This window comes from Polyergus mexicanus, unplaced genomic scaffold (assembly GCF_030449975.1).
Source record: "Polyergus mexicanus isolate NDT 795.1 unplaced genomic scaffold, iyPolMexi1.0 SCAF_104, whole genome shotgun sequence".
In the NCBI taxonomy this organism is placed as follows: Eukaryota; Metazoa; Arthropoda; class Insecta; order Hymenoptera; family Formicidae; genus Polyergus; species Polyergus mexicanus.
Window position 1 is genome coordinate 1 of NW_027223424.1, and position 16,014 is coordinate 16,014.

Below are 16,014 nucleotides of genomic sequence, written 5' to 3' on the forward strand. Positions count from 1 at the left end.
AGCAATTAACCCCGAAGAATTACTCTCGTTTTTTATTTTACCTTGCACCTCTTTCTCCTCCTTCTCTTTCTTCATTTCGCCTTCTTGACTTTCCATTTGTTTTTCTTTATTTTTCAAAATACTCTCTTTTTTCGATAAATCTGGGATCGACATTTTCGGAGTAAATAATGTAACAGAAGTTGGTTGCACATTTAGTACTAATTTCGTAGGATTGTTATGAGATTCCGTTTTGTTCATCAGCAAATCCGAAGTTACTGAAGGCTTTCCTGAAGATAATATTTTCGGCGTTTCTCTGGCAGAAAATACTCCGACTTTTAGATCTAATTTACTTTTCTGAGGGTTGGAGACTATAGCCGTTTGACTAAGTTTCGCAGCAATCTTCGCATCCGCCACGATGCTTGCCATCGTCGATGATAACATGAAAGCTTTCTGATTACTAAAGGAGCTCGAAGAAACTTCCTTCGAGTCAAATTGATCTATCGTTTTCGCTTCTGTCGCAATTGGCTGAATTGAGATCTGGTTTAGTTGAGAATCGGAACTAATAGAAGCTAGAATTGTATTCGAATTTGAAGAAATTGCAGTATTTGTTAAAGAAATCAGTGAGTTTGAAAATGTTACTGTATTAATACTTGTTGGATGCATAGTTGAAGATAAAATTTTATTATAAGAAGTTTTATCTGAAAAAACAAAGTTTGTGGGACTCTTGTTTTGTTTCATTTTGTTTTGTTCATCTATGGAACCTTCATTAGTTGTGTTCTCTTTGGAAACATCAATTTGTATGTTGGAATCAATTTTCTCAGTGTCTTCGTCGCCTGATCCTTTGGAGAGATTATCTTCGGGAGATTTTGTCGTAGAATCAATGATAACTACTTCAGATTCATTTACTAAAGACACCATAAGCTCTTGATCAAGAGATTGATCCAAATAAGAACCCGGAGAAGGATTTACTCGCAGTTCTTCTTGATCCGGAGAGTCTGGAGTATCAGTAACGGCGACTAGCTTCTTTCCAGCTTGTAAGGTCCTCACTATATCGAGTCTAAGACCCTTTTTGTTTCTCAAATGAGATGGAATTAAATCTTCATCACTCAAAATCGGTTCTTCTGATTGTGACCCAGGATTTTCAATCTCCAAGATTTGCACTAGATCGTGACTTTGATCAGCATCATTCACTAAAGCATGGCAAAGTGAATCGTTGCTATCAGCAGAGAGATCCACCACCATTCCAGGTTCAAAGAGAACATATTCTTCTTGCATATCTCCTTCTAAACTTCCTGAAATAACATCAACTAGTTCCGAGTCACCAAACTGTTCAATGACAGTGATATCATCACTATCCCGCTGAGCTGCGGAGCTCAAAGTTACCTCGGTATTTACTATAGTTTTATCATCATCATAATCTGTCGTGTCTGGAAGCTGTTCCAGTTTTACTCCAGGACTTTCCAAAGGTTCATTGTCTAAATTTGAAGAAATCAAGGAAGAGTTTTGAGTCGATTTCACTTCTAAGGTCGTCGGCGAAGCCTGTGGCGGAGTATGCGAGTCATCATCGAAATCATTGTAATCGGCGCAAACTAGTGAACCGATCTTGACGGTTTTTCGATTCAAAGAAGTGTTTGTTTTCTCTTCTACGAGTTGTTCTCTTTTCGTCTGAGATATTTCTGACTCTTTGCTGCCTTTGCTGCTCTCTGCTTTGCTTGACCACATCGGCGATCCACCTCTTAAACCTAACTTAAAGTATCCAAATCTTCCAAAATTAGAAAATTGCATTAACTTTGTGTAGTTATTGTGATTTTTACTATTATTATTAGTAGTAGTATTTTCTAATGAGAAAATTTGTTGCTGATCACCTGGCGAACCGCCCCTCAACCCTAATTTAAAATATCCAGACTTTCCATAATTAGGAAAAGGAATTGGATTTAGAGGATTATTGGAGTTTCCTCCACCTCTAGCAGAATTTTCTACCAAAGAAGGTGGTTCCTGAAGAATTTGCAGAGAAACTTGATCATTTGAAGTTGCACTTAAATTAGTACTTTGTTGAACAAAATTATGAGGTGTATGGGGTGTTCTTGGTGTTCCAGGATTTTCTACACTTTGTGGTCTATCTGGCATAGCCGGACTACTTCCGGTAGATTGTCTTCGTTGCATCTGCATAGGAGATCCGGCTACCATAGGACTTCTAGGCATCATCGGTGAGCTAGGTGGCTGATTTGTTGCTGAAGAATGATGATGACCACCGTGAAGCATCGGCGAAATCCTGTTCATCGGACTGGGAGGCTGGGAAATCGGATTCAGCTGCTGCTGAAGCATTGGAGACCCCATCGTCACCTGCTGTACCATGGGTGAATTAGGAGGTTGGCCGTAACCTTGTTGAAGTTGTTGATGAAGCTGTGGACTTGGGGAACTGGCTGGTTGAGATACCATTGGTGAGTTGGGCGGCTTTTGTTGCTGTTGCTGCTGCATCTGCAAAAACTGTCGTTGTTGTTGTTGAAGAATATGTTGTCGTTGCTGAACCATTTGAAGCGATCTTTGACCAATAGAATTCTGTCCTTCTTGAGAAATATTTTGAGAAACACCGTCATGTTGCTGTTGTTGCAGCAGTTGCTGACGTTGCTGAGTTATTTGGAGCGATCTTTGAGCAATAGTAGTCTGTCCTTCTTGAGAAATAGCTTCATGTTGCTGTTGATGAAGAATTTGCTGTCGTTGTTGAGCCAATTGTAATGATCTTTGAGCAATAGAATTTTGTCCTTCTTGAGAAATAATCTGAGAAACACTCTCATGTTGTTGCTGAATAATTTGTTGTCGTTGTTGAACCATTTGTAGTGATCTCTGAGTAATAGTATTTTGTCCATCTTGAGAAACATCTTCATGTTGCTGCTGAGTTTGTTGTTGTTGAAGAATTTGTTGCTGTTGTTGAAGGACTTGTTGTCGTTGCTGCGCTATTTGCAAATTTCTTTGAGCGACAACATTCTGTCCATCTTGAGAAATATTCTCGTGTTGTTGAAGAACCTGTTGACGTTGCTGTGTCATTTGTAATGTTCTTTGAACAACGTTCTGTCCATCTTGAGAAATATTCTGTGTAATCCCTTCATGCTGCTGTTGTTGAAGAATTTGTCGTTGTTGCACTATTTGCAAATTCCTTTGAACAGTAACATTTTGTATATCCTGGGAAGTATCTTCCTGTTGCTGCTGCTGAAGAATTTGCTGTCGCTGCTGAACCATTTGCAATGTTCTTTGCCCAATAGAATTTTGTCCTTCCGGAGAAATACCTTGAGAAATTATTTCGTGTTGTTGAACAATTTGTTGTTGCTGAAGAATCTGCTGTCGTTGTTGCGTCAAATGTAAATTTCTTTGAGTAATAACAGTCTGTCCTTCTTGAGTAATATCATTTTGTTGCTGAAGAACTTGTCGTTGTTGTTGTTGTGAAACCATTTGCAACGATCTTTGATTAATTGAATTCTGTCCTTCCTGAACAACACCTTCAGTCTGCTGAAGAATTTGCTGTCTTTGCTGAGTCATTTGCATCGATCTTTGTGCAATAATATTCTGTCCGTCCTGAGAAATACCTTCTTGTTGCTGTTGAATAATCTGTTGCCGAGTCATTTGTAAATTTCTTTGAGCAACAACATTCTGTCCTTCTTGAGAAACATCATTTGGTTGCTGTTGTTGAAGAATCTGCCTCTGTTGAGCAATCTGCAAATTTCTTTGAGCAACAATATTCTGTCCATCCTGAGAAATATCATTTTGTTGTTGTTGAAGAATTTGTTGTCGAGAAACATTCTCATGTTGCTGTTGTTGAGTAAAAACCTGTTGCCGCTGTAATGTTCCTCGCGCAATGGTGCCTTGTCCCTGATCCTGAGCAACAGTATCATGTTGTTGAATAATTTGTTGCCTCTGCAACAATTGCTGATGCTGCTGACTCAACAACTGTTGCTGTCCTGGTTGGGGACTGTAAACAATGCCCCCTCTTCTTTGTGTCCCCTCTGGTGGCCTGACAAATCTCTGAGCTAAATTATGAACTCTCACATTTTGATCGACTATCATTTGTTGTGGATTTCGTGTTTCTGGCGTGAAGGCACCAGGAGAAGTTGCTAATCTTCCACCAATAATGGCTCTGTGTTGTGGTGATGTCATCCGCGTAGTATTAGGATTGCATAAACCCGGAGAAGGCATTGGTCCAGGACTAAAGGGACTTTCATCACCTTGAGAATGAGGAGTGCCAATTCTTGGCGATTGTTGTTGGACATTATGAGGTGACATTGTCCCTAGATTTGTTGACTGAGAGTTACCTGGACTATGCTGAAGCAGCGGTGTACCTGGACTGTGTTGAATAATTGATGGAGTTGCCGGTGAATGTTGAATCATGTTAGGACCAGGGCTTTGAGAAACTAAAGCTGCTGGAGAATGCATCGGGGAATGTTGAGAAGGTGACATCAATGGAGAACAAGGTTCGTTTGGTTGGGAATGAGTCTGTCGTTGCTGTTGTTTGCTCTGATATTCCTGGATCAACATGTTGTGTTGACGGCCTTGTTTACGCGAGGCATCCAAATGTTTTTGTAAAATAGCCAGTTCACTGGAAACCCGTTGCAGCTCGGCAGCGTCCGTCTCTGTCAGCTCATTACCGGATTTTCGAAGTTGACGTTGCTTGCTATTGAGAGACTGAAAAGAAATGAGATGAAAAGTTACATAAAGCGGTTCAATATTTTATACGTAATAAAAAATAAGGAGATAAACAAATTAAGAAATTCAAGTCACATCAAAACTTATTATAAAGAAAATTTATTTACTATTATATAATATAGAAAAATTTTATATTATATTTTATATAAAGAGAATTTTTTTATAATTTAATTTCTTTAATTTATAATTATAAAAAATTTTTTATGTAGTTTAGTTATATTTATTACTTAATTTTAATATAAAGATTAATTGATTTTTATTTACCTTTCTTATTTTGCGGAGTTTTTGAATTTCTCCTTCATAATAATGTAATTGTTGTTTTAATACTTGATCTTGATGATTAAGCCATTGCTCATATTGCAACTGCATCTGTCGATCTTGTTCGTTAACTATATTTTCTGGTGGAGTTGGTGGTGCTGGTATTTGAGGAATGTTGAACGTAGCTACTCTCGCTAAATTAATAAATAACACGGTTTCACAACAGATTAAGAATGATATAGTTTATGTAAAGAAAATTAAATCTCATGTATTTATGATGCTTTCTCATTATAGATATTAAAGAGAATATCAAATAATATATCTATAATCAAATTTTTAAATAAAATAAAACAATATTTATTTTATACACATAAAATTTATCATCAAGAATAAAATACAGAATTCTCTAACAAACTTTAATAAAAATTAGGAAACACTAAAATTTTAATAAATAATAATCCCCCCTCCCTATTAAATTAAAACAATGTAATGTGCTTGTGCAATACACTTTTTTATTCTTATAAGCTTATTTTATTTATTTTATAATTAATAATTCAATGCAGAAATAATTGAAAAACAGGTAATAAAAGATTACTAACGTTCAGGCGGAGTCTGTGTAGCGATCGGCTGTCTCGCTCCCACCTGTGCCGCTGTCAGTTTTGCCGTTCCATCAGCAGCCACACCACTCTGCTGCCAATTGGTATCAGATGCAGAAGATGCTTGTCTTGCTACGCAAGGCGGCCTGACCACTGGCACTATACTCTGAGGTGGTGATGTAGTGCCCAAAACATCAGCTTTTAGCCTTTCGAAATCACTATCGCTCAAAAGACCACTCCCGGTGGTATTTTCAGTTTGTTGTTGTTGTTGTTGCTGCTGCTGTTTTTCTTGTTCTCGTTTTTCCTGCTCCAGCAACTCCTCTAGCAACAACGGCTGCTCCTGTGAACACGACTGCTGACAGTCAAAGTCGATTTCGGATATAAGGGATGCTACTTTGGAACTCAGAAATTAAGATTGCGATAGATTCAATAAAATAGAATATCGAATTGTATAGCAAAACGATTATATATGTGTATATATATAAAAAGTTAAGTGCAATGTGTGTAAGAAAGACTACATATAGATAAAATGTAATTTTATGTTATGTAATTTTATGTTGTTATAAATTAGGGTTTACATATGATAATATTTCTAATAGTAAAATTTTTATTTACTCTTTATTATATATAAATATAAAAAAACAAAGAAATATATGATCTAATTAGTAATACATACAAATAAATGTATATATATATATATATATATATATATATATATATATATATTTATTTATTTATTTATTTATTCACGCGCGTGCGGTCGCACATGCATGAAGAACGGTTTTAATACATTAAATAATGTAAAAATCATAAAAAAGCGAAATTCTGAATCATATTACTTCGAAATAAAAAATAAGTATAATTAAGCAAAATTTTTAGGAAAACGCATTCTTATATTCAATGTTAATAAAATTAATATCATGCAATACGCATGCAAACATATTTAAAAGTGCATTAAAATTTATACTAAAATAAATATAGGTAAAGGGTAAAAAAGTGCAAGTATTAATGTTTTGTTTTCGTTTTTACAACAGAATAATGAAACTTCAACTTATAATATAAAAATTTATTTGTTTTTCAATTTAATTAGCATTATATAACCAAATATTTAATATTTAAATAAATCTCCTTTGATATCAACATAATAATAACACTGCTATCTATTAAAATTGTAACATTATGTGTTATGTATACATATATATAGTGCTGCAACTTTAATAAATAGCAGTATAGATATCATATTTTATAACATAAGTTAATTAAACAAAAATAAAAAAAATTGTCTTCCCTATATGTTAATTAATTAATTTATTTTTCTATTTAAAACATTTTTGTTCTATAATATAAATAAACTATCTAATCAAATATTATACATTTATTTCGTTTACATTTTAAAAAATGTTTGTTTTAGCAGAAAATATTTTTTCTCTTTTATAAAGAATAAAAATTAAGGACATTTTTATCTCCATATGAAGAAATAAATTCTTTCACTAAATCACAAAGGCTAAAGATTATTTATATCTCGCAGACTTATTTATTCTGTTTTAATGTTAGAAATGACCCGAATCTTGCTCACCTGCAAAAGCAGGGGTCTTCGGTGAGGGTGTGGCACCACAGGGCCCATCGGCGGGCCCGCCACCGGCACCTGATGTCCCGTTATATGGACCGGGGGCCGTGTCATACCTCGCCCACTACCACCACCACCTGGGCACAGCCCCATCTAGACACATGCACCAACACCAAATGCATATTGCAAACTTGCACACCCAGGCCAAAAAAACCAGCCAATATTCTTATCATAACCTTTTCAGTACCATTTGAATATATTCAAGATCTATACTAAAATTTCTTTCGTGACAACTCATTAAATTACAAAGAAAATATTAAAATAAAATTTCTATTAATGTACATACATACATACATACATACATACATACATACATACATACATACATACATCATACATACATACATACATATATATATATATAAAATAAAAATTTTCCCGTTTGAAAAATGATTTACAAATAGCTATTCCTCTTATATATTTTTCAAATTAATATAAATTTCAATCGAAAACATTTCTCTTTCCACATTTATAACAATTGTTATGAAAGAATATAATATTATAAATATAAAAACAATATATTATTTATAGGCTTACTACTATTTATAGATTACGACTTGTTCGCTTAAAAAATAGGAGACTAATTCGTCATCTTTTAACCGAGAAAAAATATGTTTTGTAACGAAAAAACTTAATTATATATATTTGTACTTAAAACACTTAAAATACTTATTCTTAAAGCACTTAAAATACATTCTTCTTGGTACTGAAAGTATTAGATATTATTTAGCTACGCCTACAATCACAACAAATTTTAACGTTTTGATTTCGCTTTCTGATCAAATCATTGCGAGATAAAATATATTATTTCATTATAAAATAATTTTATTGTTAAAAAGATAAATAAATAAATAGATACTCATACGTATATATATATATATATATATATATATATAAATATAATATATATATAATAATTAAATAATTTATTTTTGTACTTTACCCTCCACAGTTTTAAAATATTCTTTCAATTTATTTTATTATAGATTATATATATTGTATATCATAATAAAAATTCTCGTATTTATGTATCTCTATAAAAATATTTTTTTAAATAAAATTACTATTATTAAATCAATTTCTTTTTACTTTAAATTATATACAATATAAATAATTATCATTATCAGCGTAAATATATTATTTGTCTTAAATTCCAAGTTTAATATAGTATATGAATACTTTTCAGCTCGCGCGTAATTTGCAAAATATGCAATATCTTGTAAAATTATAATCTTAAAATTGCTGCCTAGCAAATAGTGCAACATTACTTCGTGTATATTTTGAAAAACTGCATCCGCACAAAATATTTTTGAAATAAATTTAGCAAACCTGTAAAATATTGACTGACACAAATATTATACATGCAATCATGAAGCATTTTATATATATATGTATTAATACACCTTGCAAACCGTGTTATATAATTAAATAATTGTCATCAGCAAAGTTTTATTAAAACATTAAATTTTATCAACGTTAACATCATAATCAAAATTATCAATATTTTATTCCATTATTTAAAAATTTTTGTGTTTTCAATTTCGTAAATTATTATTCTTTATATTTGTATATGTATATGCATGTTGCGTGTAGGTGGTGTGTGTATGTGTATATTTATACGTATGCACGCACACGCGCGCCGGCGCATAAAACATGCCTATATGTATACGTTCTAAATATATGTGAGAGAAATAAATTACCCCTTTACTTCCCTCTCTCTCTTTTTCTCTCTTTTTAAAAGATCTTATAAAAAATTCTTTATAATTTATAAATTTTTAATTATCTTTAATGTATTAAAAGTATAATAATAATAATAATAAAAATAATAATAATAATAATAATAATAATAATAATAATAATAATAATAATAATAATAATAATAGTAATCATAATAATAATAATGATAATAATAATACTTTAGTAAATTTAATTAAAAAATTCATAAATTTAATTTTCTTAAATTCATAAATTTAAACTTTATTTCGATTTACTTTAATTTAATTTTCGTAATTTTTTATATAATATTAAATATTAAAGCATAATTTTTTTTTGAAAAGTATAATTGCAATGTAAAGATTCGCATTTACCTGTATTGGTCCAGGATATGGAGGCGGCGGTCCAGGATACGGAGGTGGCGGTGGCGGCGGTGGCGGAGCAAGCGGCATTCGAGTGCCGACCATGTGATTTACGGCGACTAGTCTATTTGGCACCCCTGCTACTCGCATGCCCAATCGTTGTTGCTGCGAAACTACGATAAAAGAGATGGATTTATTATATAAGTATTATAATTATTATAAAAATCAATCTTTTTATATAAAAAATAATACTATATACGCGTGTATATACGCACATACACATATACAATATTTATGTAAAAAATTTTAATTATAAATATATTTTTAAAGCAACTCATATATAGGATCATTATAAACAAAGTAATATGAAAAGTTTCTGTAAAATATGAAATTTTTTGTATACATAAAATAATGTATGTTTTAAAATAAGTAATTAGATAACATATTTCAGTGTTACACGCATAATGTTTTCCACTTACCTTGTATATGCGCTTGCGAGATTCTCTGCTGATGTCCAGGAAAGTTTGACGGATAACTCACGGTTACTGTATTCGTGGAAGTCACTACTCCTACGGCTCCGTCTGGTGACAGCAATTTCGTTCCCGGTGGCATTGGCCGACCCATTGCTGCTGCTTGTTGCACGTGCTGATGCATCTGCTGCTGCACCACTTGCGCTTGTATTGCCTGCGATGTCGCTTGCGACGACGTCATTGTCGGCACATTGGAATTTTCTGTCAAGGTCAAACTTGTGCTCGTCGGACAGGAATCGGCAGAAATTTCAGAGGATGGAGCAGTTATTTCCGGTTTTTGATCATCATCCTTAGTTTCCTTTTTTTGCTTCTCGTCCTTGGAATCAACTTCAACTTGTTCGAGATCTAGATCAAGAATGTTAGTCTTCTCTCCGCCCGCAATCGTGTCTAACTCAGGATCAGCATATTCCAGGATATTGAAATCTGCTCCCATTTCGGCTAAAAATAAATATTTTTTAAATTTCAGATTTTTTTAATATTATTAATTCATATAACATTTTTAAACTTTATAATTTGATTTGTATAATAATTTCTTTTTATATTGCTGTAGTAATATAACATTTTGATTCTATTTTACTATAAGGATTTTTTATTTGCTTTATAACATATGACTTACCGAGAAGTTCATCATCATCGTCTGCCAAATCTCCCAATATTGCACTGACACCCTCGACCTCGACCATTGGCCCAGCTCCTTCTTGCTCTAGTTTTTCCAGTTCAGCTGTGACATTGTCGGGAATCTCGGACGCTTCCGAAGTAGTTACTCCCGCGGTGTCGCTTATCGTTGTAGGAAGAGGTGTCTGGACCGGAACCGCACTCAACATGCGAATACTTTGATTCAAATTGTCCTGCGTCGTCCGTGTAATGCGCTGGTTCATATTCTGCGCTTGATTTACGTCTAAACATTTTTTTTTGGTTTTATTAAACTATAACTTCTAAAAACTTATAATATTAGAAATTTAAGCACTTTTTCAGATTGTATAAAATATTAAAACTTAAAATCGCTAAAATGCTAAATTTAATAGAAAAGAGAGATAATTAGAATTGTGATTCAAAACCACTAAACTTTCATCGAAAATGATGTTTCCACAATTATTAAATTTATGGAACATAAAAAATTATAAGAAATATTCTATGTTTGTGAAATAAGAAATGCTGATATAAAAAATACTGTATGTTTAAAAAGATTTTAAATTTGGAATTTAAAAATTTTGAATTTTTTGTCTTTAAAATCATGGAAAGAGAAAACATATCATCTCTCTCTTTCTCTCTCTCTTTTCTTTTAATCAATCTATAATAAAATAAAATAAATATTGAACTAAAGTAAAATAAAATAAAAGTAAATTAAATCTTATAAAATTGCTTCATTTCTTTTAATATGTCAAAAAATAAATTTTTTTCTCTTAGGACTCTTTTAATTTACCTGTGAATTGTCTCTGTTGCTGTAAAATATCGTAGGGTTCGGGTATAGTATTTCTTATTGTTGGCATTCGTGTTTGTAGATTTTGATTTCCTTGGAAATGCTGTTGAGATATATTGGTGGTAGTTACTTGAGGCCTATTTTGCAACAACATTTTGGTACGATGATCCATTGAACCTTGAATATTCCCTGGTACAGGATGTCGTGGGTTTATTCCTATATTCATATATAACACATGGAAATTTCATGTAAAAATCAAGGACTTTATATAAAACATCAATAATTAAATAGATTAACATTTTTTTATAATCTTTAAATTGTATATAAAAATATAAATATTACATAAAAATAATATATAAATATTGCATCAAAAGAGATTTGTCATATGTATATAAATTATTATAAATTATTTTTTATGTACTAAAAAAGAGTTACTAAATAAGATATTGCGAACCAATATTACCAATGGAATTTCTTATTAAGACATTGGGTTGAATAGGCAATCTGGGTCTGATAATGCCTGGTGGAAGTGGGTGTCTGAATGTGCCCTCGCCGATGTTGCTCGGTATTTGAGAATGTTGTTGAAGTGGCACATGGCTCGCTTCGAAGTGTTGTTGGTTGTTCTCCGAATTATTCTGTCCATCTGAATTATAAAAGTAATTAAAATGTAAGAATTTAATTTTAGTATGTTCAATTTTAAATTTCATAAAGATGCTATTGTCATATGTATGTATGTGTGTACATTTTCTCTTTCATTACTCTTAATGTGACTTGTATATTAAATTTTTCATATTATTAATATATAAAAATAATAATAGATATATTATTAGATATTATATTATTAAATATAATGTATCTTGATTATAAAATTATAATATTAACTACCTTGACTCCAATTAGTGCTAACTCCTTCAATCTTCTTACTAAACTGTTGCCTTTGTAGTAAATCCCTTAACTGCCTATTTACTTCCGGTTGCTGTCCAAAAGTCACTTCTTGCTCCTGAGGTGTCCGAGTCTCGGAACTCCTTGGTGACGGATAGCCAGATGTGGTGGAGGCAGACGCGGTGGGAGTAGCGGGTGGTTGGCTGTAAGGATCGGGAGTTCGCGATGTTGCAGGAGGAGGGGGAGCGTAAACGGGGGGCCGCGGTGGGTTAAATATAGGAGCGCGGGGTGTACCTGGCGCTTGAGGCGATGAATAAGGAGAAGCAGGAGTCGAGACATTGCCTTCGAAGCGCTGGAAATGGGATTCCTGAGAGGACGCAGGAGACTGAGGAAAGTCATGGGGCGACTGAGGTGCCTGCGGCGAGAATGGAGATGGTGGCTGCGGAAATCCCGGACGCACCCCTCGGCAAGGAGAAGGTTGCACAGGGAGACGTACCATGGATTGATGATGGGGAGACTGAGGTGTGAGACTACGTGGAGCCTTAAGTGAGGGCGTAGCAAAAGTGCTGCGGGAACCTTGAGAAGGCGAGGCTAGAGAAGTCAGTTGATTCGTATCCTGCAACAAAATTTTAGGATTTATATTAATTGATATTAGTAATACATGGAATGGAAACCTATACTCCGTCCAAAGAAAGAATGACCTTGGTCCGGACAAAAATTGTTCATTTCGCGCAGGTCTCCACTCACAGAAGCCGTATCTATGTATACAGTATCTCGCCATGTTCTCCCCACTTTGTTCGCTTATGCGCGGACTAAAGTCATTCTCTCTTTGGATGGAGTATATAGTGTATATTAATATATAGATATAATCTAAGTGAAAAGAGGTTAAACAGATTATAATACTTACTTGTGCTGTGGAAACTTGTAATTGTGTTGTCAATCCGGAAGTAATATCACCGCTTAGTTGGGGTGTTTCTTCGCTGATCTGTCTATGTACTCTGGCAATTGCTTTTAACAGAAAAGAAAACATAAAGAATTTAGGGATTGATTCAACTATAAAAAACTAAATAAAAAAAACTAATAATAAAAAAAACAATTTTTTTCCTACATATTAAATAATAATATATATATATAAGTTTAACTTTTATTGCATTTTTACAATTTTGAAATAGAAAGATTTCCTAATTTTTGTATGTGTGTTATATTCGCTTAGTTCGCAATTAATTGGTAATTTAATTTTTGTATTTTTAGTTGTAAAAATCATATAATAAAATCATATAAATTTTTTTGTTCTCTTTATTCATTTGAATTTAATTTAATTTTTTATAAATTTTTACTGTAAACAAATATAAGATATTTTTCTTATAACAAAACAATATATTTTCAGTATACGAATTTAATATAACAGATATACCATGCACACGTTGTTCAATGATAACTTGCTGTTGTATTTGCGCTTGTTGCTGACGTAAAGCTTGCAGTTGTTTCCATTGTCTTTCTTGCTCAGCCTCTCTGCTAGACCGATCTCTGTTCGAAAGTCTGTCCTGTTCCTGTCAAAGATCAATTCGATATAACTTTTAAATCATTATTATAAAAAAGATTATTATATTTAACATAGCCTTTCCTTACTACAATAATACTTTTTATTAAAAATATATTTATATTGATTATTGATACTTGAATTAATGAAAAATTATATCAAAATTAGTACTATTAAAATTGTTAATTTTATTACTTTCGTTAAAAATTTTTCTTAAATTCTACTGTGAACACACGTTATTATCATAACTTTTGTTAGATATTAATATTTATAAATTTAATTAAAATTTAATAAACACATTCTCAAAAAATTTATAAAAATACTTTTACAATTATAATTTCATACGCGTTTATATGACATATAACTTCATATAAATTGTTATCTAAATTATCAATAAATCAAATAATCTTAGAATATAATAATCTTTTTTTTTTTTTGCACAAATCACTATTAAAGATAAAACAAAAATTACAATAAGTCAATAAGAAATGTTCATATATTTGGTCGGCCAAAAATCTAAAAAAAGACCAAAAAAGTTTTAAAAATAGTTAATAAAAATATATCATAAATCTTTATAACTAAAGTTTAAATTAAAATTCTATTAAAATATAAACTCTACCTGATATTAATTGTGAAGAATATAGTTAATTTTTTAACTCACAAAATTTGCGAAAAGCACTTTTTTATCAATTGCATATAACTCGGAAATTATTGTTTCCACGTTTTCAATTAAGAAAAATCGTTTCTAAATTAGTCAAAGAATTTACTATTAAAAGGACGTCTGATGATTTTGACATTTTACATAAAAAACAAACGTAACTTTTTTCAGATTCTTAGTCGATGTTATAAAGTTTGTATGAACATTTTTTTTAAATAACAACATTGGCACACTGCTAAATTAATAATAATTTATAAGATGTGATCTCTCTTTTATAATATATGCAAATACATTAAAAGCAATTATAATCTGTCACTATCTATTAATTTGAAGAGATTATATAATTTACAATATAATATTGGAGAGTATAATTATATATAGTATGTATATATATATATATATATATATATATATATATATATATATATACACACACATATATATACTTATATACATACATACATACATACATATATATACTTACATACATACATATACACATCTTATATACAGCACATTTATACAAATTAATTCATTTAAAGAAAATATTTTTATCCATCACGAAAAACACCATAATATCATCAAAAACTAATAAAACTATTCCACATCCATGCACATATCAATGTTAATAATTCCAACTATCTAATCCATTACATAACAAAATACAATAATAACTATACACACACAAACATGTATGTTAAAAGTTATCTGTATTAATTATAAAAAGATATAATAAGATACAAGATCTCATTTTGACAGAGAAAGCAGAAAGAATTTTTGTATTCATTTATTTAAGAAATTTATATTATTTATTTTGTTTCTATTTGTTTTATATCTCTTTCTCCTCGTGTTAATCATTTACTCAATATATTTTGCAGATTTAGCTCAATTTTAAAACAAAATAATAAGAAAAGAAAAAAAGATTTTAGATTCATAAATTGTATTATAACAATAAAATCCTAATTACATTCATAATACTTTTGTGGAAAAAAGTCTCAAAGAATATAAAGTAGTACTATAAACTATTGCACCAAACAATTATACAATATATATTTTGATATATTAATCTATCACCCACAACAACAGCAAAAAATCGTAAGCAATATCGATGGATTCAAAGGAAAAGAAATGATAATAATTTATAACATAGGATCCATCCAGGGGATAAAAAATGACAGGATTGAATAAAGATATACTACCAATCATAAACATGCATTAAAATATCTAGATTGTAATGTAAAGTATAACCATAAAATACTTTCTGTCACAACAATAAACTAACAAAAATATCTAATATTTTATAAAATATTAAATTATATAGAAAAAAAAACCCGAAAAACATTATATAAAATTATATAAGAGAAATTAACAGAAAAATAAAAATTTATTAAAACTTGTATATTTATCCTAACAATATATATAATCCAAATTAAAAATTGTATCTATACCAATTCAAATTAATTAAAAAATATATATTAATACATATCTAAATTAACTCTTTATATATAAGGCAAATATTAATATGTTGAAGATACAAAACAAAACATAATGTAATTCATCAATTGCAAATATTATTAATACATATTTAAGAAATAAAAGTCTCATTTAAAGACTTTAAAGGTATAGAAAAATTTCGCCTAATACCTCAAATATAAAATACATACATGTACATATACATACATACACACGCGCGCGCACGCGTGCATGCGTGTAGGGAGAACACTAAATCTCGATTAGACACAACGAGAAAGGTA

General features: G+C 31.0%; 1 protein-coding gene across 1 annotated transcript in view; it reads right to left on the reverse strand.

Moving 5' to 3' along the window:
* Positions 1 to 10: 10 nt before the first annotated feature.
* LOC138944167 (histone-lysine N-methyltransferase 2C-like) overlaps positions 11 to 16,014 on the reverse strand; it is a gene marked incomplete at its 3' end in the record, with an annotated part of 31,852 nt that continues 15,848 nt past the window's right edge. The window contains 12 exon segments of the mRNA XM_070315081.1: positions 11 to 4,653; positions 4,939 to 5,126; positions 5,532 to 5,868; positions 7,105 to 7,248; positions 9,243 to 9,403; positions 9,710 to 10,198; positions 10,377 to 10,658; positions 11,184 to 11,396; positions 11,644 to 11,823; positions 12,066 to 12,678; positions 12,970 to 13,070; positions 13,477 to 13,612. Of these exon segments, the coding sequence (XP_070171182.1) occupies positions 11 to 4,653; positions 4,939 to 5,126; positions 5,532 to 5,868; positions 7,105 to 7,248; positions 9,243 to 9,403; positions 9,710 to 10,198; positions 10,377 to 10,658; positions 11,184 to 11,396; positions 11,644 to 11,823; positions 12,066 to 12,678; positions 12,970 to 13,070; positions 13,477 to 13,612 (7,487 nt within the window).